This window comes from Brachyhypopomus gauderio, chromosome 20, assembly GCF_052324685.1.
Source record: "Brachyhypopomus gauderio isolate BG-103 chromosome 20, BGAUD_0.2, whole genome shotgun sequence".
Lineage (NCBI taxonomy): Eukaryota > Metazoa > Chordata > Actinopteri > Gymnotiformes > Hypopomidae > Brachyhypopomus > Brachyhypopomus gauderio.
The window spans coordinates 4,650,542-4,678,171 of NC_135230.1; the positions used below are offsets into that span (position 1 = coordinate 4,650,542).

At 40.6% G+C, this 27,630-nt stretch overlaps 2 protein-coding genes across 8 annotated transcripts; one reads left to right on the forward strand and one right to left on the reverse strand.

The window, feature by feature from the left end:
* Window positions 1–544: 544 nt before the first annotated feature.
* On the forward strand, window positions 545–26,731 carry LOC143484199 (uncharacterized). 4 transcript variants are annotated; one of them, XR_013122572.1, is made up of 6 exons: window positions 545–986; window positions 1,655–1,920; window positions 3,386–3,576; window positions 4,123–4,223; window positions 25,532–25,604; window positions 25,938–26,731. XR_013122572.1 is itself a non-coding variant. In XM_076982824.1 (3 exons), exon 3 carries the CDS (start codon window positions 4,158–4,160, stop codon window positions 5,280–5,282), a length of 1,125 nt encoding a protein of 374 aa, XP_076838939.1. In that variant the 5' UTR covers window positions 585–986; window positions 1,655–1,920; window positions 4,074–4,157; the 3' UTR covers window positions 5,283–11,583. The 4 variants fall into 4 exon arrangements, 1 of the variants encoding a protein (XP_076838939.1); XR_013122570.1 differs by lacking the exon at window positions 3,386–3,576 and having other exon boundaries at window positions 552–986; window positions 25,938–26,730; XR_013122571.1 differs by lacking the exons at window positions 3,386–3,576; window positions 25,532–25,604; window positions 25,938–26,731 and adding an exon at window positions 14,110–14,245 and having other exon boundaries at window positions 556–986.
* LOC143484221 (microfibril-associated glycoprotein 4-like) lies at window positions 11,582–15,367 on the reverse strand. 4 transcript variants are annotated; one of them, XM_076982859.1, is made up of 5 exons: window positions 15,107–15,367; window positions 14,079–14,285; window positions 13,623–13,719; window positions 13,201–13,368; window positions 11,582–12,555 (listed from the first exon to the last, which is right to left on the reverse strand). In XM_076982859.1, the coding sequence occupies exons 2-5, from the start codon at window positions 14,283–14,285 to the stop codon at window positions 12,299–12,301; spliced, it is 729 nt and encodes a 242-aa protein (XP_076838974.1). In that variant the 5' UTR covers window positions 15,107–15,367; the 3' UTR covers window positions 11,582–12,298. The 4 variants fall into 4 exon arrangements, with proteins under 4 accessions (XP_076838974.1, XP_076838975.1, XP_076838973.1 ...); XM_076982860.1 differs by having other exon boundaries at window positions 14,079–14,342; XM_076982858.1 differs by having other exon boundaries at window positions 15,098–15,367.
* Window positions 26,732–27,630: the final 899 nt, after the last annotated feature.

The window sequence follows — 27,630 nt, forward strand, 5'->3', positions numbered from 1 at the left end:
TGCAAGTCTAACGAACCGGTGAACGTCGTTAATGGTAAAACGTGGAAGGTCTCGTAAACACATTTACATTTATGGCATTTGGCAGACGCCCTTATCCAGAGCGACTTACATTTTTATCTAATTTTTTTTATACAAGTGAGCAATTGAGGGTTAAGGGCCTTGCTCAGAGGCACCTCAGTCATGGCCTCAGGTCTGGGGATCGAACCTGCGACCCTCCGGTCACAAGACCAGTTCCCTAACCGCTAGGCCATGACTGCCCTGGTGTAAAAGACATCTTGAAGAGAGAGCGGACGGCAGCTGCTGACGGCTCGTAAGAACCGCTAACTTCTGACTCAGGTAAACCCATTTTTCATTAAAAAACACATTATTTCTGTTTCTGTTAAGAAGTTGTGGATTTAGGCCCTGGTTGCCCACTAGATGTCACTGTGGCTGTAATGATACGAATGTCTCACAAGATTGAATCATTTGCTGAATCAATTGGTTCATTTGATTCGATCTCACAAAAGTCCCACTTTTACCGTCACGACCAATGACTCTTCTACACTCCATATTTATATGCCTTAATTTATGCAGTCTGCGCTGTGTCCTTTGCGGATGCAATTAGCACTTTATTGCAACATACAAGTCTGTACGTGTTAAGTTTACTGATGTGTATGCGTGTGTGTCCAGGTTGTGTAGTGTTTGTGTAATGTTTGTCACTTGTTGTGCACTGTGGGCTACTGTGACCAAACACAAATTCCTTGTATGTGTGAACATACTTGGCAAATAAACTCCGATTCCAACAGAGTCTCCAAAACGGACTCAATTTTCTCTCACAAGTGGCGCCGCAGTTTGAAGATGCGGTGACGTCACCGCGCATGCTCCTACGGAAGCCCCGCCCACCGTCAGCGTCATCCGGGTCTTTGGAACACAGCTCACCTGGACAGAGGAAGAGGTCTCCATGTTGCAGCATTCACACCCGGTTTGTGTGCGTCCGTACGATCAAAGTAAGTTCAGCGTTGACTGTAGTACTGGAGCGGACATTGTTGTGGTTGTATTTGATGTGAGAGATGTCGATGTTGAGATTGTTCGTCCTTTACTGGCTTGTAGTAAAATGCAGATGTGCACATGTAGCCTAGCCTGCTTTGTGCTGTGTTTACATGTAAGAGAATTGCATTAGATGTTCGTGAACGTGTGAGGAGGAAGTGTACGTTGTATATGCGTATCGGTGAATAATTCTCCTGGTTACCGATCATTCTCTGATAATCAGTAATTTACTGCTCGGTTTCCTCAGCGGATTAGTCACATATTGAATGTAAAAAGTGCCTCAGTTTGTTGATGTAAATCTGGTGGTGGTTTGAGGGTGTAACTGTGTTCCTCGTTAAAGGTGGAACAAAGCAGAAATATCCATCTCGTTCTCCTCTACAATGTTCTGCCCTAAAACTATGGATAAAACGCACATTTTTGTCCAAATTCTTGGAACGTTGTTGTTCTCTTTATAGTGATGTATATTTTTGCAAAAGTAATTTAACGTCACATTTACAGTATAAAAATTGTTGTATAACAGTACAACCATGTTTTGTATTATAGTTTCTAAGTGTAAAAGTCATAAATTCCTGTTGTATTTTAAAATGAGGTCTCTGGTCATCAGTTCTTGTTTCTGTTGTTCTTCCAGTCTGAGGAGTGCAGATCTTTCTTCATAAGTGTGAGGTTCACAGTCCAGCTCTCATCATCCCAGACTCCTTTGTTCCTGTGGGGGTCAGAGATCCAGACAGACGGACACTTTCATGTATCTGGCCTGGGGGTTCGGATATCTGGTTGTTCCAGCGCTGGCTTGAGAGTGTTTAACCATTGTCAGACTGTTCAGGTCGGCACTTTGGGCCCTACCAGAGAGAACTGAAAGACAGAGAGGAGGCCATGAACAGCATCTGCTCCTAGGTGGTGAGTTTTTGTAATGTTATTAACACATTCACAAGTGTCTTTGAAGGATGTTGTATAGAGAGAGATGACAACCAGCACATGCTCAACACTCAGCTTCATACAAGTGCTACAACTCTGGTACATTGGTACAAACACATTTTAATACCATTTCTGTACTGTTGTCAGGGGCAACAGGCCACCAGTTGAATTTAAATTTTGAGTCCTTCTGTAATAGTAGTTCATACTCTGCACAGTAGATCTTGTGAGCTTGCTTTAATTTGAATGAATCTGTTAAACAGTATACCATATTTAATTGTTTGTACTTCCTTTTTTATTCATGCAATTAAGTTTCTTAATTAAATTTTTTGTAGATACACAAAAGATTTTGGCATCATATTTAACTTCCTCAGGAGGAAAGTGCTCTGCTGCCTTTGTTTTGCTGGTTCAATCTTTAAAATCACATTAGTATTTAAATTAAAAAACATCAAACACCAGGTTGTCTGCGGGTTCTTAAAAAGTATTAAAAGTTGATAAATCGATTTGGGGGGGGGGGGGTCTTAATCACAATTCTTTGAGGTATTAAATTTTCGTTGGTACAATTTTGTCTCTGGTGTCTTTGGACAGTTCTTTAGTCTTAGCCATGTTAGTAGTTGGAGTTTTACTGATTGTGTGGGGTGGGATGCAGCTTCTAATTTAGAATAATAAGTGGAGTGCAGGTGGACTTTTTAGGGGTGGACTAACAGGTCCAGAATTTTTGCTGATTGGCAGGTGTTTAAATACTTATTTGCAGCAGTAACACACAACTTATTTTAAAAATCTTACATTGTGATTTCCAGATTTTTTTAGATTATGTCTTTCACAGTGGACATGTACCCAGGATGAAAATTTCTGACCATTACATGATTTCTAATTGGGAGAACTTGCAAAGTCTCTGGGTGTTAATACTTATTTGCCTCACTGACAAGAGACAAGAGGCGTTTGTCATTACATCTGAATACAGGTACACAGTGTAACGAAATTACGGAGTAACCGTGGTGCAACACGAATCAACAATACAATAGATGACATAAAGTGCAACAGCGTAACAATGTGCAACATGCAGCATGTAGTACTAAAATGTGCAACAGTACCAAAACTCTACAATATATACAACAGGCCAGAGACTATTGACAGACATGACGGTGCAGTGCTGGTACGGTGCAATGTAGTTTGAGTGGTGTCAGAGATGAGTGACATACTGTGACATTTAGAACATACATGAACACAGCGGTTCTGAGGTAGACTTAATAGATCCTGTGGGAGAGCAGCAAATATTTCTGGTGGGGATGGAGGCATTTCAGTCATTGTATGCTGTAAGTGTGTGGGGTCAGATCAGTGTTGGTGTGTCAGTTCTGTCTCTGAGAGTTGAGGGGCCTGACTGCCTGGTGAACGAAGCTGTTACAGAGTCTAGAAGTGGAGGCTTGGATGCTCCTGTATCTTTTTCCAGACGGCATCAGAGTGAAGAGTTCATGTGATGCGTGGGTTGGGTCTTCCACAATGCTGGTGGCTTTGCGGATGCAACGTGTGGTGTAGATGTCACTGATGGAGGAGAGAGAGACTCCAATGATCTTCTCGGCTGTCCTCACTATCCGCTGTAGGGCGTTGCGCTCCGAGATGTTGCAGCTCCCAAACCAGACGGTAATGCAGGTGCTCAGGATGCTCTCTACAGTCCCTCTGTAGAACATAGTGAGGATGGGAGGTGGAAGGTGTGCTTTTCTCAGTCTCCGCAGGAAGTAGAGACGCTGCTGGGCTTTCTTTGTTATGGAGCTGGTGTTGAGGGACCAGGTGAGGTTCTCTGCGATTTGGACACCGAGGAACTTGGTGTTCTTCACAATCTCCACAGTAGAGCCGTTGATGTTCAGCGGGTGGTGGTCACCTGGTGCTCTTCTGAAGTCAACAACCATCTCTTTGGTTTTATCCACATTTAGGGATAGGTTGTTGGTCCTGCACCAGTCTGTTAGCCACTGCACCTCCTCCCTGTATGCTGACTCATCGTTCTTGCTGATGAGGACAACTATGGTTGTGTCATCAGCAAACTTGACAATGTGATTTGAGCTGTACTGTAAATATTGTTTCCAATAGTTCTGTATATTTGTATCTCACCCTGTTTTGTAATGTCTCTTTTTATTCTCCAGAACTGAGTGACATCCATTTTTAAGTCTTCTACTGTTTCCACATTTTCAGGGAACTTTATTTTACCTCCACAAAAACATCAGGTGATGAAACCCAGAGGAGTATGTCAGACTGCTGTAAACAGGAAAGACCTCCACACTAAAAGACCTCAGGTACGGAAGGACAAAGACATGGAAAAGGAGAGACGGCACTCCTCAGATTGTGGAAAAAGTTTTATTAAGCAGAGGGATCTCCAGAAACACCAGAGAACTCACACTGCAGTGAGGCTTTATGGCTGCTCAGAGTGTGGGAAGAGTTTTAGTAGTCGGAGTAATTTCAAAACGCACCAGCGCATTCACACAGGAGAGAAGCCCTATCACTGCTCAGAGTGTGGGAAGAGTTTTAGTAATCAGAGTAATTTCCGAATGCACCAGCGTATTCACACAGGAGAGAAGCCGTATCGCTGCTCAGAGTGTGGGAAGAGTTTTAGTTATCAGAGTAATTTCAGAACGCACCAGCGCATTCACACAGGAGAGAAGCCATATCACTGCTCAGAGTGTGGGAAGAGTTTTAGTAATCGGAGTCATTTCCGAATGCACCAGCGTATTCACACAGGAGAGAATCCGTATCACTGCTCAGATTGTGGGAAGAGTTTTAGTTTTCGGAGCTCTCTCCAAATACATCAGCGGATTCACACAGGAGAGAAGCCATATCACTGCTCAGAGTGTGGTAACACTTTTACTCGACAGAGTAATCTCCACCAGCACCAGCGCATTCACACAGGAGAGAAGCCATATCACTGCTCAGAGTGTGGGAAGAGTTTTAGTAGTCAGAGTCATCTCAGATGGCACCAGCGCATTCACACAGGAGAGAAACCATATCACTGCTCGGAGTGTGGTAACACTTTTGCTCAAAAGAGTCATCTCCACCAGCACCAGCGCATTCACACAGGAGAGAAGCCATATCACTGCTCAGAGTGTGGGAAGAGTTTTAGTAGTCAGTCGCATCTCACAACGCACCAGCGCATTCACACAGGAGAGAAGCCGTATCACTGCTCAGAGTGTGGGAACAGTTTTAGTAGTCAGAGTAATCTCAGACGGCACCAGCACATTCACACAGGAGAGAAGTCATATCACTGCTCAGAGTGTGGGAATTGTTTTAGTAGTCAGAGTAATCTCAGACGGCACCAGCGCATTCACACAGGAGAGAAGCCATATCAATGCTCAGAGTGAGGGAAGAGTTTTAGAAGTCAGAGTAATCTCCACCAGCACCAGCGCATTCACACAGGAGAGAAGTCCTATCACTGCTCAGTGTGGTAAGACTTTTTACTCAACAGAGTAATCTCCACCAGCACCAGTGCATTCACACCTGAGAGAATCTGTATCACTGCTCAGAATCGATGGAACAGCACTCATTGGAGTGTTTAAGATGAATGTACTCACTAGCTATGAACAAAGTGACTGATATAAAATCAGTCATGGTTTGTGTTTCTATCTCCTGCACTGTGTCTGTAGGTTTGTGGTTTTATCTCCTACAATATATTTTTTTATTTCTTTCAGTATTTGGGTGTGTTCGTCTTGGGAAAAGTTCCATTAATGGTGCGGTTTGTAATGCTTCTGTACTGATGCATGAAATGTTAATTTTGTCTGTATTTTTGGCTTCATATACAATGGATTCTAATTGAAAATGTATTATTAGTTGTTTTCTTAATAATTATATTTCTATAGTATAATACTGAAAACATTTATGTAAATCGATGGCTCAGTTTTTAACTGTTAGAGCTTTTCCAGTGCAGATGCAGAGGTGGAGTCAACATGGTACTAATTAAAGCTCATTCATAAATTTGGAGACTAAGATGGCTTTTGGGAAACGATCACATAATTGGTGTTCTTAAAGTTACATAATTCTTTAAGTTGTTCATATACTATTGGTTTTAAGACTATTGGTTGTCAGGAAACACACCCCTGGTTTGTTTCTTAACTTCTTAAGCAAAATAAGATTCCAAACAAAATAAGGTTCCACAGCTCCGTGTTCTTTGGAAGCGGAATATGTAAACAGCCTTGAAGTCAAAAAGAGGATTGACGATCCCTCCCTCTAATCTACGCAATTACCCACACTACGCAAAGTGACGCAGCACGCTACGCAATTGACGCAGCGCACTATAGCCGACGCCACTAGTTGGCTAACCTGCAGAGTATGGAACCATGGCAAGTGCAGAGCCGGAGCTGGAGGCTGCTCCTGCTTCTCTTAAATCAGCAGTAGGGGTGCACGATATGGACTAGAATTACGATGTGCGATAACATTGTTGAATATCCCGATATCGATGTGAACCACGATAAATTAAGATTAAAATACAGAGATGTAGTGTCTCTCTGAACAGCAGCACGTTAATTCGTTTTTTTTTTTACTGTGTAATGAATCCAGAATAATTCCAAATATTTTGCAGGTTTATTCAACAATAGATTCAATCTAGGTTTATACTTTCACGAGTGACTGTAGCGCGACTCCGCACACCTCGCGTAAACCTCCGCGAACGACGGAAGCGTTTAATCTTGCCGTGTCACATTCTTTGCAGTGTTGTCCGAAACGATATGTAGGCCTAGTAGTATAGAAAAAACACCCCTCAAATACAGGGGAATGAACATTTACCTGACCAATTTTAATGTTGCTTTGTGTATCAGGTTTGAAAAGTGCTGGAATTTAGGCTAAAGTACTTGAAATTGTAACTACTTCGTTTCACAACAAATATCTGTCTGACTGAACAATTCTCTTGTAATTACATTAACAAATACGAGCCTCTTGTAATTCCAGGACGAAACATGAAAGAACGTGAAGACGTTAAGATTGGGCGTTTTGAAAATAAACAACCATTAAATAATGTGATAAAAAAAGCGAATTATTTCGAATCATTTAGAGTATATGTATAAATATTTATCTCAATTAAGTTTAACGAGCTGGGAATTATTGAAATGGACCTTGAAAGTGACATACAAGTGCTTTAATTCCACCTTGTATAGGTGTATGAACCCGGCAAATATGACTGTTCTCATTGCGCTGAGACGCGGCGCGCGCGAACTTACAAAATTCGAGAGGTGCACGACCTCGTGAATCGACAGCGCGCGAGACCATCGCGCACGGGCGAAGCCACCGTGATTACGTTATTTTCGCCTTGCGGACCCTCGCGCTGCATCAAGTGTAAACCAGGCTTAAACCAAATTGCGTGTCTGATGAGCGTGTTCACCTCACTCTGCCTCTTGCCTACTTACGTCACGTGATCATAGTCTGCAGCGCGAATAGCTCCCTCTATTGCTGGACGAGGATAATGCAATTTGAGTTTGCTGTTATTCAAGGAGTTATCGTGGCTCTTTCGATGTGTTTATCGTGAAACTTCACATCGCGATAACGATAAAAATACGATTCATCGTGCAGCCCTAATCAGCAGTATGGAGGTATTTTGCATAGTGGTGTCAATTCCAGGTTCCGAGATTAAAAGTCCTCACCAGGTTTTTGCTCAAGCTTGCTAGATTTTCTAATTAGCAATCCAGGTAAAATAAGTGGAATCAACACAATCCAGGAAGCCTGAGCGAAATCCTGATGAGGACCTTTAATCTCGGAACCGGGAATTGACACCTCTAATTTAGCGTTCCCGTTGAGTTATGTCGACAGCGTTCATGTTGTCGACAAGAACACAACAGTGTGCAAGATGTGCTACACGCGTGTACCTTACCCGGCTACGGGAAACACTACAAACATGGCTCGACTCATTCGCAGGCATCACAAAGATGTGGATTTGACTGGAAAAACATCATCACTGGTCCAGTCAAATATTCAGTCTTCGTTTGGAATAAAATTGGCTACTAACCCTATAGGTTTAGTCATAGCAGCAAACCTGCAGCTTTATTCGGTGGTGGAAAATGCTAGTTTTAAACATTTAATTAGTGTACTTGAGCCACGCTACAGTATTCCCAGCAGGTCGCATCTTACAACTAAAGTGTTGCCATCAATGTATGAAGACACTAAACTAAATGTTTTGAGAGGTCTAAGCAATGCGGAGTTAGTTGCTATAACAACAGTTGGCTGGACCTCAAGAGCAACTGAGAGCTACATTACTGTGACAGCATACTATGTCAGTAATGAATGGGAGATTGAAAGTCCAGTCCTTCAAACTCGCCCTCTCTATGAATCACACACAAGTGATAATTTGGCAGCAGTGCTATAGGAAGCAGTATTAGAATGGAAACTGGATAGACAAAATACAACCATACAGTTGTGCTCAAAATAATAGCAGTGTCTTTAAAAATTATAAAATTCTTCTAACAAATTGTACTTTAATGAACACAAATGCATTGGGGACACAGCACATTCTATTCCAAAGCAGGACAATTGGGAAAAGTAACTAAAACTCAATGATATTTCACAGAAAGTCTGAAACGTAATGTAAAAAAAATAGCAGCGTGGACATCTTTTCTTGGAAACTCAAAAATGTACTGCACAAACTAAGAGATTCTTGATAAGCCAACTTGGCTGAGTATCCTAAACTAATATGTTGCAAAACCACGGTTTCTGATAACTGCTTCACATCTGTGGTGCATGGAGTCGACCAATTTCTGGCAACGGTCAACAGGTATTGGAGCCCAGGCCAATTGTACTATATTCCACAATTCCCCTGCGTTTCTTGGTTTTGCCTCATGCACTGCATTTTTTATGTCAGCCCACAAGTTTTCTATGGGATTAAGGTCCGGGGATTGTGCTGGCCACTCCATCAGTTGAATCATGTTTGTCTGGAACCATGCTTTTGCTCGCTTGCTGGTATGTTTTTGGTCATTATCTTGTTGAAAAGTCAACCTCAAAGGCATTTCCTCTTCAGCATATGGCAGCATGACTTCTTCCAATATCCTGATGTCAGACCCTCCAGAAAGTCGCGATGTTGCGATTTGCAACTTCAACGCAACTTCAAGCAAGTCCCGCGAATTCAGGGCGGTGTTGCAACTTCAGCTAATCACCGCAACTTTCCCGCAAATTTGACCAATCACTGATGTCTTGATGTGACGTCGACAAACTCCCGCCTTACTTCCGTATATACGTTCAAGAGGAGCAGACTGAAAGCAGCATGAGCGACGAAAATAACGGCAAAAAGATCGGGAAAAGCAGTATCCCGGTACACTACATGAAAGCGGGGATAAACTGTCCAGATCCGACCCGCGAATTGATTATCTATGGCCCCCTGGATGATATTTAATTACTATTAGAACCGGCCCGTAGGCCACAGCCGCCCGATGGTGTTTTGCACGCACAAACACTACATTCCCCACAATGCAACGGTAGCCCGCGAAGTCACTGCAGCGCACGCAAGCGGCGAGGGTCTGAGATAAAGTTTATAAGTTAAAACTTTTTAAACTGAGATAAAGTTTATTTATCTCTGAACCATATCTGTGAGTTACTAGTTCGCTCTGGCACAACCACTGGCGATCGATCTCGATATAATACTTAATTTGTGTCCATTTTACAGGCCGCCCGGTAACAACTTACGTTCGCTAACTCCGCCCCCCGTCAACAATTAATGTTCGTCACCCCCTCCAGGTTCAAATCTCACTTCAAGCGATCTTGAAAAGTTGGCAACCCTGAATAAATAGGTAAATAGATAATTAAAATGGACTACTAAATAGAGGAAACCATACAACATTTACTCCCTCTTGTAATGTACTCACAAAAAAGCAAAAACACACCGCAACTTCCATCGCAATTTTTTTGAAAAACACCGGCAACATCAAACATTTTAGCCCGCAACAATCACAAAAAAGGCCCGCGAAATCCTGGTGGGACTGTGATGTACTCAAATTGAGCCATGATCCCTGGTATGCGATAAATAGGACCAACACCGTAGTAGGAGAAACATCCCCATATCATGATGCTTCCACAGACCATGCTTAACCGTCTTCACTGAGTACTGTGGCTTGTATTCTGTGTTTGCAGGATGTCTGACCTACTGTCTGTGACCCTTGGACCCAAAAAGAAGAGCCTTGCTTTCATCAGTCCACAAAATGTTACGCCATTTCTTCTCAGGCCACTCAATGTGTTCTTCGGAAATTTCTAACTGCTTCTGCACATGTCTTTTATCTAACAGTGGGACTTTGCGAGGGCTTCTTGCTGGTAGGTTGATTTCAACAAGACGTCTTCTGATTGTACCAGTACTCACAGTCAACTGAAGGTTTTCTTTGATCCTCTTGGAGCCAATCACTGGCTGAGCCTTTACCAGTTTGGCTATTCTCCTATCCATTCGAGGAGTTTTTCTTTTTCTTCTGCATTTTTCTGGTTTTTCTTCCCATTTCAAAGAATCAGAGATCATTTTAGCTGAACAGCCAATCACTTTCTGTACTTCTTTTATTAGTTTCTTGATTAAAAAATGCTTGTCTTTAGAACAGTGTTTTGAACAACCCATTTTCTTGTTTTTTCAGGACAAATGCACAGCCAGCATGTCCTCACTTAAAAAAAACCCGGGACAGGATGTGAAATGCGTCCCGGGAAATACGGACGTTTGGTCGCCTTACACAGTAGACAAATAATTTTTGGCACTTACAGTTAAACTGCAGTTAGCAGCGAATGACTCGATATGCATATTACTATTACGAGTGCTATCATATCGCTTGTGTTTTTCAGATTTCATATGAAAATCCAGCGCTTTACAGCCCATTGTACCAAGTTTGAATGTTTTTCGGCAAGTTCACATCGCGCCTCATACGAATCACTGGAAGGTTTCAGTCAGCCACAATATTTTTCATCCTCCAGCCACTTCATTGTTAGGTGACGTACTACTGCCATTTAGCAGGCGGAATATACGGCCGTTGCGGAAATGATAATTATTGTGGGATATACATCGGTAAGATAAAACAGAAAAACTGAGCAACACACTTAATTAATGCCTCCCATCCTAAAATTCCAGACATTTTAAGACATTTTTAGACCTTGAATATGTAAAACTAAATTTAAGACTTTTTAAGGACCCGTGGGTACCCTGGGTTTACTCCTGCATTCTAAGCGGCATTCTGATTGCCTGAATTGTGCACGGCCTGTTTCTGTTTACAGTACACAAGATTGGCCAACCCCTGTTTTGCTTGGTCGCTTAGGTGGACACATTTGTGAATCCAGGCTCTCGGAGCTCCCGTCACGATTTGCCCTGTGTCTACTCTCATGTAGCTTTCTGATGCATCGAGAGTTTCTGATGCATCGAGAGCTCTGCACTCAGTTTTGAGATTCGCTATATAAATAAAACTCCTGTGATTATCTGCAAGTGTCTGGCTAATTGTGTATTCACGTCATAATTTATGAGGACTTCAAATGTTTGTTTTTGGTGATGTGTACTGGAGACTGGTTACTTTTTCCATTGGAGTTGTATTGATAAAAAGTGGGGTGTCAATTTCTGAAGTCCATTACCATCATAGTCATTCGGGCATGAAGATGAGTTCACTCTATTTGCTATCAAGACTTTACTTTATTTAAGATGAAACATTTGTCATGAATTGTTCATTTTATAATTGTTTATTTGATCATTTTCAGTTCCCTGTATGGGGAACATGACTTGGTTGTAATGTATAACCTCTCTTACAATGGAAAAAAGTAAAAACAAATAGCACATCTGTCTGTCATATAACATGTACAATAAAACATGAAGATGCAGGAACAGCCCAAGCAATGGTCGTGGTTTATACATGAACAGCCCAAGCAATTGTAGGGTTTATACAAGAAGAGCCCAAGCAATGGTAGGGTTTTTGTAGAATCATGTTCACAGCATGTTCAAAAAAGGTAAAGAATATCCTGTAGTCTGACTCCAGCGTAAAGCATAAAACAGGCCTTTCATTCATTATGAACCCCAGCATGTAATATGAGGGCCGGTCCAAACCTTTATGGGGCCCTAAGCAGACTTTCATTTGGGGCCCCCATACCAACACCTCAGCACCAAATACGTATGTAATTAATTAGTAATGAAATTAATAATATGATATCTTGGTGCTCTGAGTGGCATGGGCTGTTCACGTAATTCAAGTATGCCTTGGGCCAGCTCTTGATAATATGGACATGTATCGTAGCTTTCAGGACAAATGGCTAACGTATAGGTTAACAAAATGTTATTGAACAAGAACTTCATGGGTCATTTATAATAATGTAAGTGTATAACATTAAACATCTTTAGTTAAGACGGATATTCTTGAGACAGACTGTTGAATTAGTGTATGATTCCAAACCAGTTGAACTAGATTGTACCATTTAATGGAGACACCCGTCTGATTTTCATGACTATAGACTTCAGTGAGTATGAAGGCCCTTTCCAGTGGTACCACTGGATTCCAGAGTATGTCGACACACCGCTGCCCCATTTATACACACCATTAGGATGTGCATTGAAGCAATTGCTGAACCAAAAGGCACCTTCATAAGTCTTGGCACAGTTGTTAATGTCTTTATCAAAAGTTCCAAAATCTTTCTCATTGGAATAGGTCAAGGAATCTCCTACAGAAAAAAAAAATCAAAATAATAACTAACATTAAGCCTAGAATAACATTCACATTTACATATATTTGCAAACCCATGTGTTTTATAAATGCTCTTTAAATTTCTATAAACAACTTCTAAGCATTGAATACCTGAATTATGTGCATAGTGGTTTCCAAATGTTAGATGGTTAAACTAAACTAACAGAACCAGATGTTCCTCATCTTTGCAAGAATGTGCCACCTTTTAAAATCAATTAAATAAATTAAAAAAAACCTTTTAAATTAAATACATTTACATGAATTTATATACTAAAACTGTAAACCTTCAGTGCAAAATAAATCTTTCTGCCTGTTTGAATGCACAAATTATTTTCACCATCTTTTTTCTCATCTTAAAATTGTGGGTAAAATGAAGAACACCACCCCTCCACTGAGGTTCCACACTCCACTGGAGTTCTACACTCCACTGAGGTTCCACACTCCACTGAGGTTCCACACTCCACTGGAGTTCTACACTCCACTGAGGTTCCACACTCCACTGGAGTTCTACACTCTACTGAGGTTCCACACTCCACTAGAGTTCTACACTCCACTAGAGTTCTACACTCCACTGGGAACCCAAACTCTTCAGCAGTTCCACACTGCTTAGTTTGTCCCTCACCTGCTCCTCCATCGATGTATCCACTGATGTGTAGCTTGTACTTTTGCAGCTCTGGTTCGATGTAGAAGAATGCATATCCAGCACTGACACGGCCACCTTCGAAATCTTCCAATTCCACCCTCAGCATGTACCTCTGACTCCATGTGATCAGATAGATGTTTTCTAGACCTTTAAAAAGCACATTTCAAGATTCCTATCACAAAAATAATAGTAAGTTACATTTTGGTGGGTTGGGATCAAACCCCAGAATTGCTATTATTTCAAAATAATTAAGATTATTCTTGTAAAGAAATCTGTTTTATTACACAGGAATAGCTTTATTCTCTATTCCAGTATCTTCATTAAAGTTTTCCGCAGCTTTTCAAAATCTGTAGCCCTTTCGTGGAATATTTTACATTACAGTCACAAAATGCCTTTCACACCTAGCCAGTATTCGCCATTTATGTCTCCAAAGCCGTTTTTATATGCTTCCCACGGTCTGTAGAAATTCACACTGCCATCAATTCTTCTCTGAATGACCTAGAAAAGAGAGAATATGAGAGAGAGAGAGAAAGAGAATGGAGAGTAAGGGGTGTCTGGCCATTTAATACAAGTAACCTGATGCTGAGAAAAGAAAAATGTATAATTTGTCATGGCCTAAATCAAGCTACTGTACACTTAAACTACTGTATATTTCAAGTGCTGTATAATAAACTATACGTAAACCACTGTATACTTAAACTTCTGTATTATAAACTATGAATATTTGAACAATACTGAACAATAAACTACCATTTACTTACATTTCTGTACAACAAACTACTGTATACTTAAACTACTGAATAAACTACTGTATAATAAACTACTGCATATAATAAGCTTTGTGTCAGCCCACTCACAGTCCATCTCCACTCATGCTTGTCATTACAGGTAATGTCACAGTACACGTTGACTGCTTTCTTAGACCCTGCTGGATAGATGGTGTACACCCCACTGCCACTGGAGCTATTGCTGAAAATGTCGTCACAGTCCAGTGGCAGAGAGTTATCCCTGACGGGGCCCGAGTTCACCAGCAGGGGGAGCACTACAGCCATCAAGCCAATCATCTGAGAGGAATGTAACAACGGACAGGAGAGAGGAGATGGAATTTGTGTAGCACAGCACTACACACAGCACACAGAAAATGTGTTAGGACTCTGAAATTAATTACATCGAATTGAAGTTGGAGCATCAAACAGATTGTTTTAAATTATGTTACTAATTGATGTATGATGTTAATTAACTCAGGCACAAGAAAGATATATATTTTGTAAAATGTTCAGTTTTGTGTACTTACACAGCTCTGATCAGTTCTATTATGGAATAGCAGCCAGAAAGGTTTTTACTGATGTTATTAATGAGAACAACATTTGGAAATGTTGTAATTTGGAGTTGTAATTCTCAAGTCTTGGGAAAATTACTGTAGCTTGAAGACATGTCACAGTGATGTCATATGCGACTTACATGTGATTCATATTTCAATCACAGTCTGTTCACACAAATGTTCATAACAACATTTGTCTTGTTTTATATAGTAGTCCATCCATCCACCCATCCAATATTAACTCACTGAAAGCCCGGCAGAAATGTAAACAGATGTATTCTAGGATTTTAGTCTGACACCTTCAATCTTTTCTTCATGTGCACATTAAAACCATCTTGGTAGTCTTTAAGGTATTTGTTGGAGATACCGGATATCTAAAATATTGCTTTTGTCTAGCCATAAGAAATCCCAGGAGAATTTCATTTTAAATTTAATCTAAAATCTAAAATACAACATACAGAATAACTCTGAAAACTGTTGCGTTCCTGACAGATGATGAACTACAAGCCACAAATTAGCAACTAATTTCTTTCATTTCAGAGAAAGTTTACATACCTTATTCACCTCTGCTAAACGTCTCCAGATGAGTCACTGCAGTTCATACAGATACATAAATATAAATACAGAAACTGTAAATTTCCAATTATGTAGATGATGCTTGTCAGTAAGTGGAGCTGGCAGCCCAGTACATCAGCCCTCCCTTCACCTGCCTTTACCTGCTTTTAAAGAGGGCAGGGTTGGGTTGGCATGCAGACAACACCTGCTGCAGAGAGTGGAGCACCGAAGAGAAACTCAGTGACTCACACTAAAATGGAGGACCCAGGGGTGATGACCCACAAACACAGAGAGGTTACAGTAGAGGACACTGGGGTGATGACCCACAAACACAGAGAGGTTACAGTAGAAGACCCAGGGGGTGATGACCAACAAACACAGAGAGGTTACAGTAGAGGACACTGGGTTGACTGGGGGACCCGAGTTACCAGCCATTCATTACCCGAGGTACTATGTCGGTTGAAGGTAGCGAACACATTCCGTATCCAATTACGATCTTGTGTGATACAGGTGTTACACAATCTTTTGTTTTAGCTGGTGAAATGCCCTTCTCGGATCAAACAGTTTGCGGTTCATATGTGTTTTGCCAGGGTATTGCAATGAGATATATCAAGGTTCCTTTGCACTGCATTTCACTGTCGTCGAGTTTAGCTATTGGTACATATCGAGTCGGAGTTTGTCCTGCGTTACCAATTGAAGGTGTTACGTTTATTATGGGAAATGACATTGCGGGAGGTAAAGGGCTTCCAGTTTTGGTCATTGATAACCCTGTGAGTGAAAACCCTGAGTTAGATGATAACTCTGTGTTTCCAGCTTGCGTGGTGACACGTGATCAAGCTCGAAAGTTGGGAGATGTAATTGATTTGTCCGATACTTTCTTAGTCAACGAGTGTTCGTTACATCCTGCCAAGTCAGCTTCACCGATACTTCACCCAAAGCATAATGTGAATGAGGAGGTAGATATTGCTAGTGTGATTGTGAGTCGTGATCAGCTTGTTGAATTTCAGAAAGCAGATTCGGGACTGGAGAAATACTTCTTGGATGCAAGTAGTGTGGAGTGTCTTGCTGACAAGCATTTTTTTGGATCATTATGTGTTGATGAGGAAGTGGTCTCCTCGAGCTGCGCCTGAGGCACATAGTGTTTATTAAATTGTTGTTCCCACTCCTTTCAGACAACACGTATTGCAACTGGCACATGAACACCCTTGGTCAGGTCATTTGGGGATCACTAAAACGTACTCGCGTATTCTTTGTCATTTTTTTGGCCTCGTCTTCGGAAAGATGTTGCAGACTTTTGTCGGTCTTGTCATGTTTGTCAACATGTTGGGAAGCCTAATCAGGTTATTCCTCCGGTACCTCTCTATCCTATTCCTGTGATTGGTGAACCGTTTGAGAGGGTGTTGATCGATTGCGTAGGTCCGTTACCTAACGAAAGCTGGTCATCAGTACCTGTTGACTATTATTTGCACTGCGACTCGATTTCCAGAAGCTATTCCGTTGCGGAAAATCACTACTCCAGTTGTGGTTAGAGGGATGATTAAATATTTTAGCACATTTGGTTTACCCAAGACTGTACAGACTGATCAGGGCTCAAATTTTCTATCTAAGCTGTTCTCACAAGTGTTGGCAACATTAAACATCACTCATCGTGTCTCTAGTCCATATCATCCTGAGTCACAGGGTGCGTTAGAGCGCTTCCACCAGTCTTTGAAGTTTCGTAAATATTGTTTGGAAACAGGCCGAGATTGGGATGAGGGGGTACCCTTGGTGCTCTTTGCTATTCGTGAGGCTGTTCAGGAATCCTTAGGATTCAGTCCTGCTCAGCTAATATTCGCTCATACAGTGCGAGGTCCTTTAAAGGTTGTCAAAGAGACATTTCTAAACGAGAACCGTAAACCACAGAGCAAATTGGATTATGTCAGTACGTTCCATGAGCGCTTACATAATGCTTGTGCTTTAGCCCGTGAAGCTTTGAGTGTTTCCCAAGGATGGATGAAACGGATCTATGACAAACGTGCTGTTTGTAGACAGTTTCAGTTATCAGGTGATAAAGTGATGATGTTGCTCCCTGTTATCGCTTTGTCTCTTCTGGACCGTACATGATTGACGAGAAGCTTAATGACACGGACTACGTCATTTGTACTCCCGACCGCAAACGTAAGAAACGTGTCTGTCATATTAACATGCTGAAGGCCTATCATAGTCGTGAGAGTGATGGTCAACCGTTGGAAGATACGTTAATGAGTTGTGCTGGCGTAGCAATTGCTGCTAACCCTGAAAATGGTATGAATGGGTTACGGTTGTGTTCCGTTCCACAAGGTTCGTGTCGGTTATCGAACTGAGATGATATAAAATCTTTCTGGTCTTTTGGGACATTTGACGTGTCAACAAAGATGCGATTTTGAGTCGTTAATACATCGGAATCTTGCTATTTTTCATGACATACCCTCACAGACAACTGTGTTGAAGCAGGACATCGAGGTCACTACGTCGTCTCCGATAAAACAGCACGCTTATCGACACATCGTGGTAAAAAGACAAGTCAGGAGAGAGGAAGTATCGTATTTGTGTGATAATGGTTTGGCAAATCCTAGTTGTAGTCCTTGGAGCTCACCTTGTCTATTAGTCCCTAAACTAGATGGCTCATTTCAATTGTGTACTGACTACAGACGCGTGAATTCGGTTACAGTTTCTGATTCGTATCCATTGCCGCGGATGGATGATTGAATTGATAATGTGGGGTCAGCTCAGTTCGTAAGTAAACTCGACTTGTTGAAAGGATATTAGCAAGTGCCTTTGACTACACATGCTTCGGAAATATTGGCGTTTGTAACCCCCGATGCGTTTATGCAATATACTGTGATGGAGTTTGGACTCAAAAATGCACCTGCTACGTTTCAACGCCTTGTGAATATTGTGCTGTCGGGTGTACCGAATTGTTCTGCTTACTTGGACGATCTTGTAATTTATACATCTGATTGGTCTACTCACATGCAAACATTAGGTACTCACCTTCACCCTGAGTAGAGAGCTCACTCTGCAATGTTCAGAAAAACCTGAACCACTCAACATCATTTCAATGACTTTGTGTTACGAGCCCGGTGGTAAATTGAACACTGCCTGAGCTATTTTCTCATTTTGGATTTGCCCAAAACATCTTTGCTCATACTTGTGTTATCTCGCCTTGTTGAGAACATCAATGACATGTGATGCAATTTGATCACTTGCATTAGTGAAACTCAACACAAATCTGATAATGCTAGATAATCAGAAGTCATTTGGGAGGTGAAGATATTATCATGGTGAAATTATAGCACAATGGCTGTGAAGGGGCTACTGGGATAAAATGGTGCGTAGATCCATAGATTGGATTCATTCTAGCATCATATCTGTGACAATGTGGGTTTTCAGAGAGCTTTAGTTTCAAAGTCACATTCAGTCCTGGACATGAAATTAATCTGGCAGAAAAAAGTAATTGTTTCCCTTGCCCTAAATTAGGATTCTTCAGAATTGACTATAGGCCCACTGAAGAAAGCAAGTGTATCAAATATCGGAGATAGCCATCTGAGTCCAGGCCACGCAGTAGACAAACAGGCCAAGCTGATTGTGATCTGCACTGAGACACCACCTACGCTCCACTCTGTAGATACTGAAAAAACCAAGACCTAAAATAACAAACAGTGCTTTACATATTGACTCAGATGGACTTGATTGTATATCCAATCACACTGAGATCTCATTCCACAAAACTTTAGACACAGTTGTGTCATGCTGGACAAAAATAATTTATGAGAAGAGATTGGCAACTTGGTACAACAACCATATATGTAGCTTGAAAAAACCTGTTGAAAGCCTGTAATGTAAATGGTGTTGTACCAAAGTCATGTCTGCAGGGTTCCTACACCTTTACAAAGTGGAATTCAAGCACTTGTACACAGTGATGTCAGTAACGCGTTACTCTAATCTTACCACTTTTTTCGGTAACGAGTAATATAATGCACTACTATTTCCAGTCCAGTAATCAGATTAAAGTTACTTATCCAAATAACTGTGCATTACTATTTTTATTTTCCCTAGTAAAAATATATATTTTTGCTTTCTTCTTGGCTCAGTTCTACTTTTGCGTCTGACCATAGCGCTCGACTCCGCACGCTGCGCGTGAACCTGTAAGAGCGCAAGCACGTTTTACAAGTCATTCTGTGCAGTGTCCTCCTGAAACGATATGTGGTAGTATAAAGAAATACCCCTCAAAAACAGGGGAAGGAACATTTTCCTGACCAATTTTAATGTTGCTTTGTGTTCCACGTTTGAAAAGTTCTGGAATTTTGACTAACGTCGCCTAATTTAAAATGCTTGAAATTGTAATGGTATTTCGTTTCACAAGCTGTCTGACTGAACAGTTCGCTTGTATTACGTTTACAAATTAATTAATTAATTAACAAATAATACCGCGCAGCTACACAAACGTAATGTCAGATTACTGTAGCGACTACTACACCTCACAGCGAGTCTTGCCCTCTAAGTGACACTGGGGGGGGCAAGACTCGCTGTGCAAGACTGGGGGGGAGGGAAACTTTACTTTATCAGTAAAGTTTCCCTCCTCTGGATTTTTGGATTAAGCAGTTTCTGCCTCGGTTACCGAACCTGCTTCAATACATTGTTACTGTTAAAAATGCACTTCCAATAAAGTGAGTATTGGAAAAATTAATTTTGCTGCTGAATGTAACTACTAAAGTAACTTGTAATCTAACGTAGTTACTTTTAAAATCAAGTAATCAGTAACGTAACTAAGTTACTTTTAAAAGGAGTAATCAGTAATCGGATTATTTTTTCAAGGTAACTTAGCCATCACTTTCAAGGTCCATTTTTAATATTTTCTATCACTTGAAACAATCAAGTTACATATTTATGCATATGCTCAAAATTATTCGCTTTTTTATCACATTATTTAACAGTTGTTTATTTTCAAAACTCCCAATCTTATGTGAAGAAAATATTGATTATATTCATTAGGGGTGACCTGCAATAGTCGCTGATTCGACTATAGTCGACTAAACCCCCTATGAACTTCATAGTCGAATGTACCATTCTAACTGCATGGGGGTGTCCAAGGATGCAGCTAAGCATTAGTTGTTACATGAAATGTCTTTGTTTTCGTTATATATAGCCTTTTTTCAAATAAAATCGTCCTAATTTCGGTTAATAAATATTTTAAAATGATGTTTGCGCATTAACAATAGGCATCTTCCTTACTACACATTAATAAATCACACCCTGCAGTTGCACAATCCAAACGAGCGGAGCTGAACACGCTACAGAATACGCGCAGCATCTGCCAAGATTATAATGGCTACTAAAAAACTTCAAAAGTATTTTGAAAAACATAAAGATGAATCAAACAAAGTAAAGTGCAAGTTATGTCACCAACGTCTTTCATTTTGCACTACAACAACCAACATGGCATACCATTTTTCGTAAGGTGAAAAAAAACGTTTGTCGCGTCGTCTCGTCTCGGCAAGTAGGTCTATAAACATTTTTTGTTGTTGTTAGCTTTTAAACCCCGTTACTTGAACCTTTCCTTGTATTTTTTTGCTGTTGTGTGGCAATTTTTTTATATTTTCAGGCAGGCATATTTTATTTAAAATATTTTTGACATTTTGCACAGTGCCTGTCTGACAATTCGATATGCGCAATGCGCACTGACGGTTAACATTTTCTAACGTTTAAAAAAAAACAAATAAGTAAATAAATAAAAGCTGAATTAAGCCAAACTAATGTGTTTATTCTTTTATCTGAGTGTTTTAGGTATTTACTTTGAAGAGGAAAAAAGTCCTGAATGAGAACGGGATCCCGTTTAAGGTGCTCTAAAAAAAATAAAAATAAACCCGATTCGACTATTAGTCGACTAAAGGGAAAAGCTGATGAATCAGATTTGACTATGAAAATCCTTAGTTGAATACACCCCTAATATTCATGTGTGTGTGTTGCAGAATAGCCGAGTGGTGTTTGCAAAAAAAACTGAAAAAATAGAACCAGAAGTTCCAATATACCACATTTATTCAGTCCACCGTGAAGAGTGCCTTGGAATCCAACAAACATTAATAAAGAATGAGCAAAAAAACAAAAAAAGAAAACAAGTTAACATAAACTAATCAACACATATCACCCAGGCCCTCACTCATCTGCATTTCAAGTCAGCTCTCCCTCTTATCACAGAGTTCTCCCTTTAAAAACATTAGCCCTTGGACTCAACCACTGACCGGCACGCCCGCAGGTAAGATTTAAAATGCACCAGTTCTAATGACCTTCTTCCATTTTATCTTAAATCAAACATTTTATTATTTAAGCAATATTTTAGTATGAATATAAAACATTTCATAATAAAATATTCATGCTGGAATCCCCTTTTTAGAACCAGAACCATAAAAGCAGGTCCTCTCCCCCGGCTCAAACATCCGAAATGGCACGCTCCACCTGCAACACAACCTCAACTACAAACCCCACAAACCCCTGGGCTCAGGTCCTTTGACCTGCCAGAGGCTGCCAACATGCTAGGACAACCAGGTAAGTTGAACCACTTTTCAAAACACAATAAACAGTTAAAAATGCAAGGAATTTTTGTAATATTCTATCAGTTGGCCACCCTGAATAGTGCAAGATAATCACAGTTGGTTTTCAGCGTTCTGACAAGGTCCAACTGCAGTCCTGTGGGTTTCAATAAAAGAGTCTTTAAAATTGAGGTTGTCTCGTGGTTCTGTCCATAATAATAGTTTGCAACATGGAATGGACGAGAGCTCCGTTACAGTGTGATTCATGTTAATCATATCACAGTCTGTGAAAAGTACTGTTTGCACTGCTTAGAAATAAACTGTAACCATATTGAGGATGTTTTTTCTGTAAGACTGAAGTTGTGCAGCAGCAGAGTTAGAGATAATATTCCTTATCTTATTGTTTCTATGCACCCAAGGTTGAATGCCAGGGAAACTGATAACTGCTCCCAGGAAGCAGGCATTCTTAGTTTTTTCTACACACACACTTTGACTATAAAGAAACTGGACTGAGAGAGACAGTTCAGTTACTGCATGAAGCGTAAGCTTTACAGCATACTTTTATATTTTGTAACTCTCTTGCTTAATATATTATAAGACCTCGACTTCTGTGCCATCAATTCCACCACACCTAAAATCTTCACGTTCTCTCATGTTTCGCCCTGAAATAACAAGAGGCTTGTATTTTTTATGTAATACAAGAGAACTGTTCAGTCAGACAGCTATTTGTTGTGAAACGAAAAAAAGTTACAATTTCAAGCATTTTTAAGTTCTTTAGCCTTAATTCCAGCACTTTTCAAACCTGAAACACAAAGCAACATGAGGTAAATATTCATTTCCTTGTTTTTGAGGGGTGTTTCTTTATACTACTACATATAGTTTCGGAGAACACTGCAAAGAATGTGACGTGCCAAGTATAAACACCTCTGCCGATATTTCTCACAGGTTTGCGCGAGGTGTGCGGAGTTGCACGCTACGGTCACTCGCTAAAGTATAATCCAGCCTTTACCTTGTTGGTGTTTTAATGTACATATACTGGTACCTTCCACACCTCCAACACCGAGTGATCGTTGCGGTGAGGGTGAGGAAGGAGACCACCCCTGGCCCTACCTAGAGACAATGTTTGCGTTTGCTGGAGTGAAAGTAGGATGAAGTGCTTACTCTGCCTCCTAAAACAGCATGAAAAAAATTCACCTTAAAACTAGAAGAAGCATTAATGTAAGTTATGAATATAATGCACAGAAGACACACCAGCTTGAGCTATCAGTAAGCGCTAGTTAGGTTAGGTATCTTAGCTAGCTAATTACCCTAATTATTTTCATGACGTGCTGCAGTATTATCTTAACATTAGCTGGCAATCATAAAAGCAATGTCACGCTGAATTGTTTTTAGCAACAGTAAGCCGTCTCTCTTTAAATTGTTGTTGTTGTCATGGTGACTGGCGTCGGCCAGAGGAGGATGGGTTCCCCCCCTGAGTCTTGGTTCCTCTCAAGGTTTCTTCTTCATGCCCTTAGGGGGTTTTTCCTTGCCACTGTTGCCCTTGGCTTGCTCACTGGGGGCTTGGACTCGGACACTTGTAAAGCTGCTTTGTGACTACAACTGTTGTAAAAAGTGCTATATAAATAGATTTTATTTGATTTACTTATACTCCACTACATTATGTGAAAACTGTCGTTACTTCAGGCTTCACGTGTTCAACAAAGTAACATCAAAACAAAAGAAGTGCAAACCACGTGCACCAATCAGTGTACAGTTCAACGGCGCTGCAAGCTCACCAATCAGCGTTGGGTTCAACGGCGCAGCAAGCTCACCAATCAGTGTACAGTTCAATGGTGCTGCAAGCGCACCAATCAGTGTCCAGCTTCTAAAAAACAACCCCACACCATAATCCCACCTCCACCAAACTTTATACTTGGCAAAATGCTGTTAGACAAGTACCGTTCTCCTGGCAACCGTCAAACCCAGACGCGTCCATTAGATTGCCAGATGGAGAATTGCGATTTGTCACTCCAGAGAACTGTTCTAGAGTCCAGTGGCCAATGCTTTGGATTGCACTTGGCTTGGATGCAGCTGCTCGACCATGGAAACCCATTCCACAAAGCTCTCTGCACACTGTTCTTGAGCTAATCTGAAGTCCACATGAAGATTGGATGTCTGTAGTGATTGACTCTGCAGAAAGTTGGCGATCACTTCGCACTATGTGCTTCAGCATCCGCTGACCCCGCTTTTTACTTTGTGGCTGAGTTGCTATCATTCCCAAACACTTCCATTTTCTTAGAATACAGCTGACAGTTGACTGAAATATTTAGGAGCAAGGACATTTCATGACTGGATTTTTTGCACATGTGGCATCCTATCACAATTCCACACTGGAATTCACTGAGCTCCTGAGAGTGACCCAATTTTTCACAAATAAAGACAAACTGGAAACAGTTTATAAGAGTTTATAAAGTCATAGGTGCTTTATTTCATACACCTGTGGCCATGGAAGTGATTGGAACACCTAACGCCTGAAAATGTAGATGGGTGAGTGAATACTTTTGGCAATATAGTGTACAGTGGAAAAAACATTGCCTGGTCTGATGAGTCTCAATTTCTACTGTGACATTCAGATGGTATGGTCAAAAATTGGTGTTAACAACATGAAAGCATGGATCCATCCTGCCTTATATCAATGGTTCAGGCTGCTGGTGGTGGTGCAGTGGTGTGGGGGTTATTTTCCTGGCACACTTTGGGCACTGAGCATCGTGTCAAAGCCACAGCCCACTTGAGTACTGTTGCTGACCATGTTCATCCCTTTATGACCACAATGTACACATCTTAACGTGTCAGGTCATAAAACACGAACCATCTCACTGGTTTCTTGAACACACCAATGGGTTCACTGTACTTGAATGGCATCCACAGTCACCAAATCTCTATCCAGTAGATCACCTTGGTGGAACAGGAGATTTGCATCATGGATATGCAGCTGACAAATCTGCAGCAAATGCGTGTGTAATGCTATCATGTCAATATGGACCAGACTATGAGGAATATTTCCGGTACCTTGTTGAATCTATGCTACGAAGGATTAAGGCAGTTCTGAAGCCAAAAGGGGAACCAACCCGGTATTAGCAAGGTGTACCTAATTGTCACAAATCCCTTGGCAACCCCTCTTGGTTTTTGTTCAGTTTGTTTCCTGGTTTCTCCTTTAAGCTTTTATTTTGATATTTCCTTTTGTGTCTACCTTCAATCCCCTGTACCTTGTGTCCCCACCCTGTGCATTAGGTTCACCTGTGTCTCGTTAGATTCCTAATTTGCTTGTGTATTTAAGTCCTGTGTTTAGTTTCCAGTATTGGCTGGTCATTGCATGTTTTGTTCCGATTTTTTTTTCTTCTTCTCGGCTAAAACGTGTTGTACAGACCAAAACATAAGTCGTACAGACTTCTCCTTTAGCCAATAGGTAAGAAAGGCAGAGTTTGTGAACAAAATAATGTTAAAGGTTGTTTTTAATGTTAGCAGGTCATCATCAGTGATGTTAAAGGCTGCTTAAATGTTGATAACCTTTAACATCATTTAGCAGGTTAACACTGTTGAATGATGTTAAACCTTGCTGAAATGTAAACCTGAAATAATATAGAAATGCTGAAATTCGCTATTATCAGCTGAAAACAGAATTAAAGGCTGTTATGGATGATAAAGTGGTCAATTATGAGGAACGACATTAAATGCTGTTGGGTAGTTGTTGATGGCTATTAGGATTACTGTGTAGTTCCTGTCAAAATCTTGTTTAAGCTTTTACAGGTAATTCTGCTATAGGGATTAAGAGAGAGAAGAGGTTCCATGCATGTGTTGTGAGCCTGTGGGTACTGTGACATCACGGAATGTTTTATTCTGATTTCAGCTTTAATGACCAGACAGACCAAACATCTCAAAAACCCTGCAGGACATTAGAAAATCCTGTAGAACACCAAAGAGTAAGTGACTCCATGTTCACCCTTATAACATTCTGCATAAAACCTTTTTAGTTATTTATGCAAAGTTGGGGCACTATCAAATGTAAATAAATCTGAATAACATGGGATGATTCACTAATGTTATAAAACCAAATGGTATGCAGAGTTAAACAGAACATATAAAATGTTGAAATTCATGCATTTTAACATCTTATCTTTCTATTTGGAAACTAGACCAATTTCCATGTGTGAATTTTTGCTCCAAATCATTTCACTTCTAATTTCGGATGAACACACTTTACACTCTTGATTTTAACTTCTGCATCTTTATTTTATGCATTTTTTTTCTTTTAGGTTAACATGTCTTTCATTGAAGAAAGGGAACACAATCAATAGCAAACACAAACCACCAACGGAGCACACATGAACAAAGTTGTTTATGCAGTATCAGACAAAACTGCTTCTCTCTCACTCACGGTTTGGGGCATCCACACTTCACATTCAGCAGTGGTACCGCTTCAGCAACGTGTCTGTGTTTTCATGGGAAAAACATGCCTCTCCACAACAAAAGACACAACTATCACCAAATGGACCATGCCTGACCACCAGTTCAAGCTGTACCTATCTGCATAGTCACTACAGAAGATGAGATTTTAATGGCTGATATCCAACTTAAACACCTTTGTCCAATCCGACGTACATTGAACTCTGGAAATGCTGCTGATAAGATATGACACATGCAAAGCATTTAGCAAAACTGCCAAGCTTTCTGTTGTGGCTCATGGAACTATAACTATTTGGACCAGGAAAAACACACACATTTCACAAGACTGAGAAAATTATTAAATCACTACTTGCTCCTGTTATTCAGTCCATTTTATCCGAACCGAACACACTAACATCAGAAATATTGCACAACACCGCTGTAATCTGCACTAATGGGACTACCATTCCTATGTCAATGAAACTTCTAAAGCTGAAGAGTGCAATAATGCACCTGATGCCATGTTATGCCTACAGCCTAATGATCACTAAAATACCAGTGTTCTCACCCATTCTTTTTGAAATTGTTTTGTTTGTGTCAGTGTTAAATTGTACTTTAATACTTATAAATTTTCTAAAATGTAAACACTTATAGTACATTCTTTTAGTCCATAATTTCTTCTACAAATAAAAATGTGTAAACATTTAACGATTTCATGGTATAATGCTTTTCTAAATGTCACACCAAAAATACTTCCACAATTTTATTTACCTAAAAAGTACAAATAAATCCAAACTTCATTCATGTAGAATGTAGTCAGGCTGACCACTCACCATGTCTATGTATTTGTGTATACAAATCACTCATCATATAGACCTGCAGACCAATATTATCTACAAAGAATAAATTGCATTTATCTGTACGACACCTTCTCCCGCTCAAACACATGCCCGCAGAAACTCATGTGCACACCAATAAAACTTACTTAAAAAACAAAATTAATACAGGTGGACATGTCCATGATCACCTGGGTCTTGGATTACCTATCCAGATGACCCCAACATGTGCGGCTAGGAACCTGCCAGTCTGATGGCTTGGTCAGTAGCACCACAGGGAACTGTGCTCTCCACTTTTCTCTTCACGCTCTACACCACAGACTTCCAGTACAGGTCGGACCTCTGCCACCTTAGGAAATTTTCTGCCGAGTCTATGGCGGTTGGGTGCATCAGGGATGGGCAGGATGGAGACGTCTCACAGCTTTGTAGAGTGGACTGCAGGGAACCATCTACTTCTCAATGTAGACAAGACCAAGGACATAATGGTGGACTTCAGGTTTCATACTTTCAGTCTATTAATAAACATTCATTTCAAACATGCCCTACTTTGTGCTATTCCGAGTGAGACAGTGAATTCCCACACACGCAGTGCCCCCCTCCGTCCAACACTTTACAACCCATGGTCTCCATCCCAAAACTGACATTTAGTTTTTTTTTTTTAATACATACACAGCTCTAACTCATGAATGCTTTCATATCACACCAAATGCCACAAGCTTTTCATAGA

Coding starts and splice junctions, on each gene's coding strand:
- LOC143484199 (XM_076982824.1), top strand. CDS start 4,158: ATGAAACCCAGAGGAGTATGTCAGACTGCTGTAAACAGGAAAGACCTC.
- LOC143484221 (XM_076982859.1), bottom strand. CDS start 14,285: ATGATTGGCTTGATGGCTGTAGTGCTCCCCCTGCTGGTGAACTCGGGC. Junction 13,720..14,078: donor AGCATGAGTGGAGATGGACT/GTGAGTGGGCTG, acceptor TCTCTTTTCTAG/GTCATTCAGAGAAGAATTGA. Junction 13,369..13,622: donor AAATGGCGAATACTGGCTAG/GTGTGAAAGGCA, acceptor TGCTTTTTAAAG/GTCTAGAAAACATCTATCTG.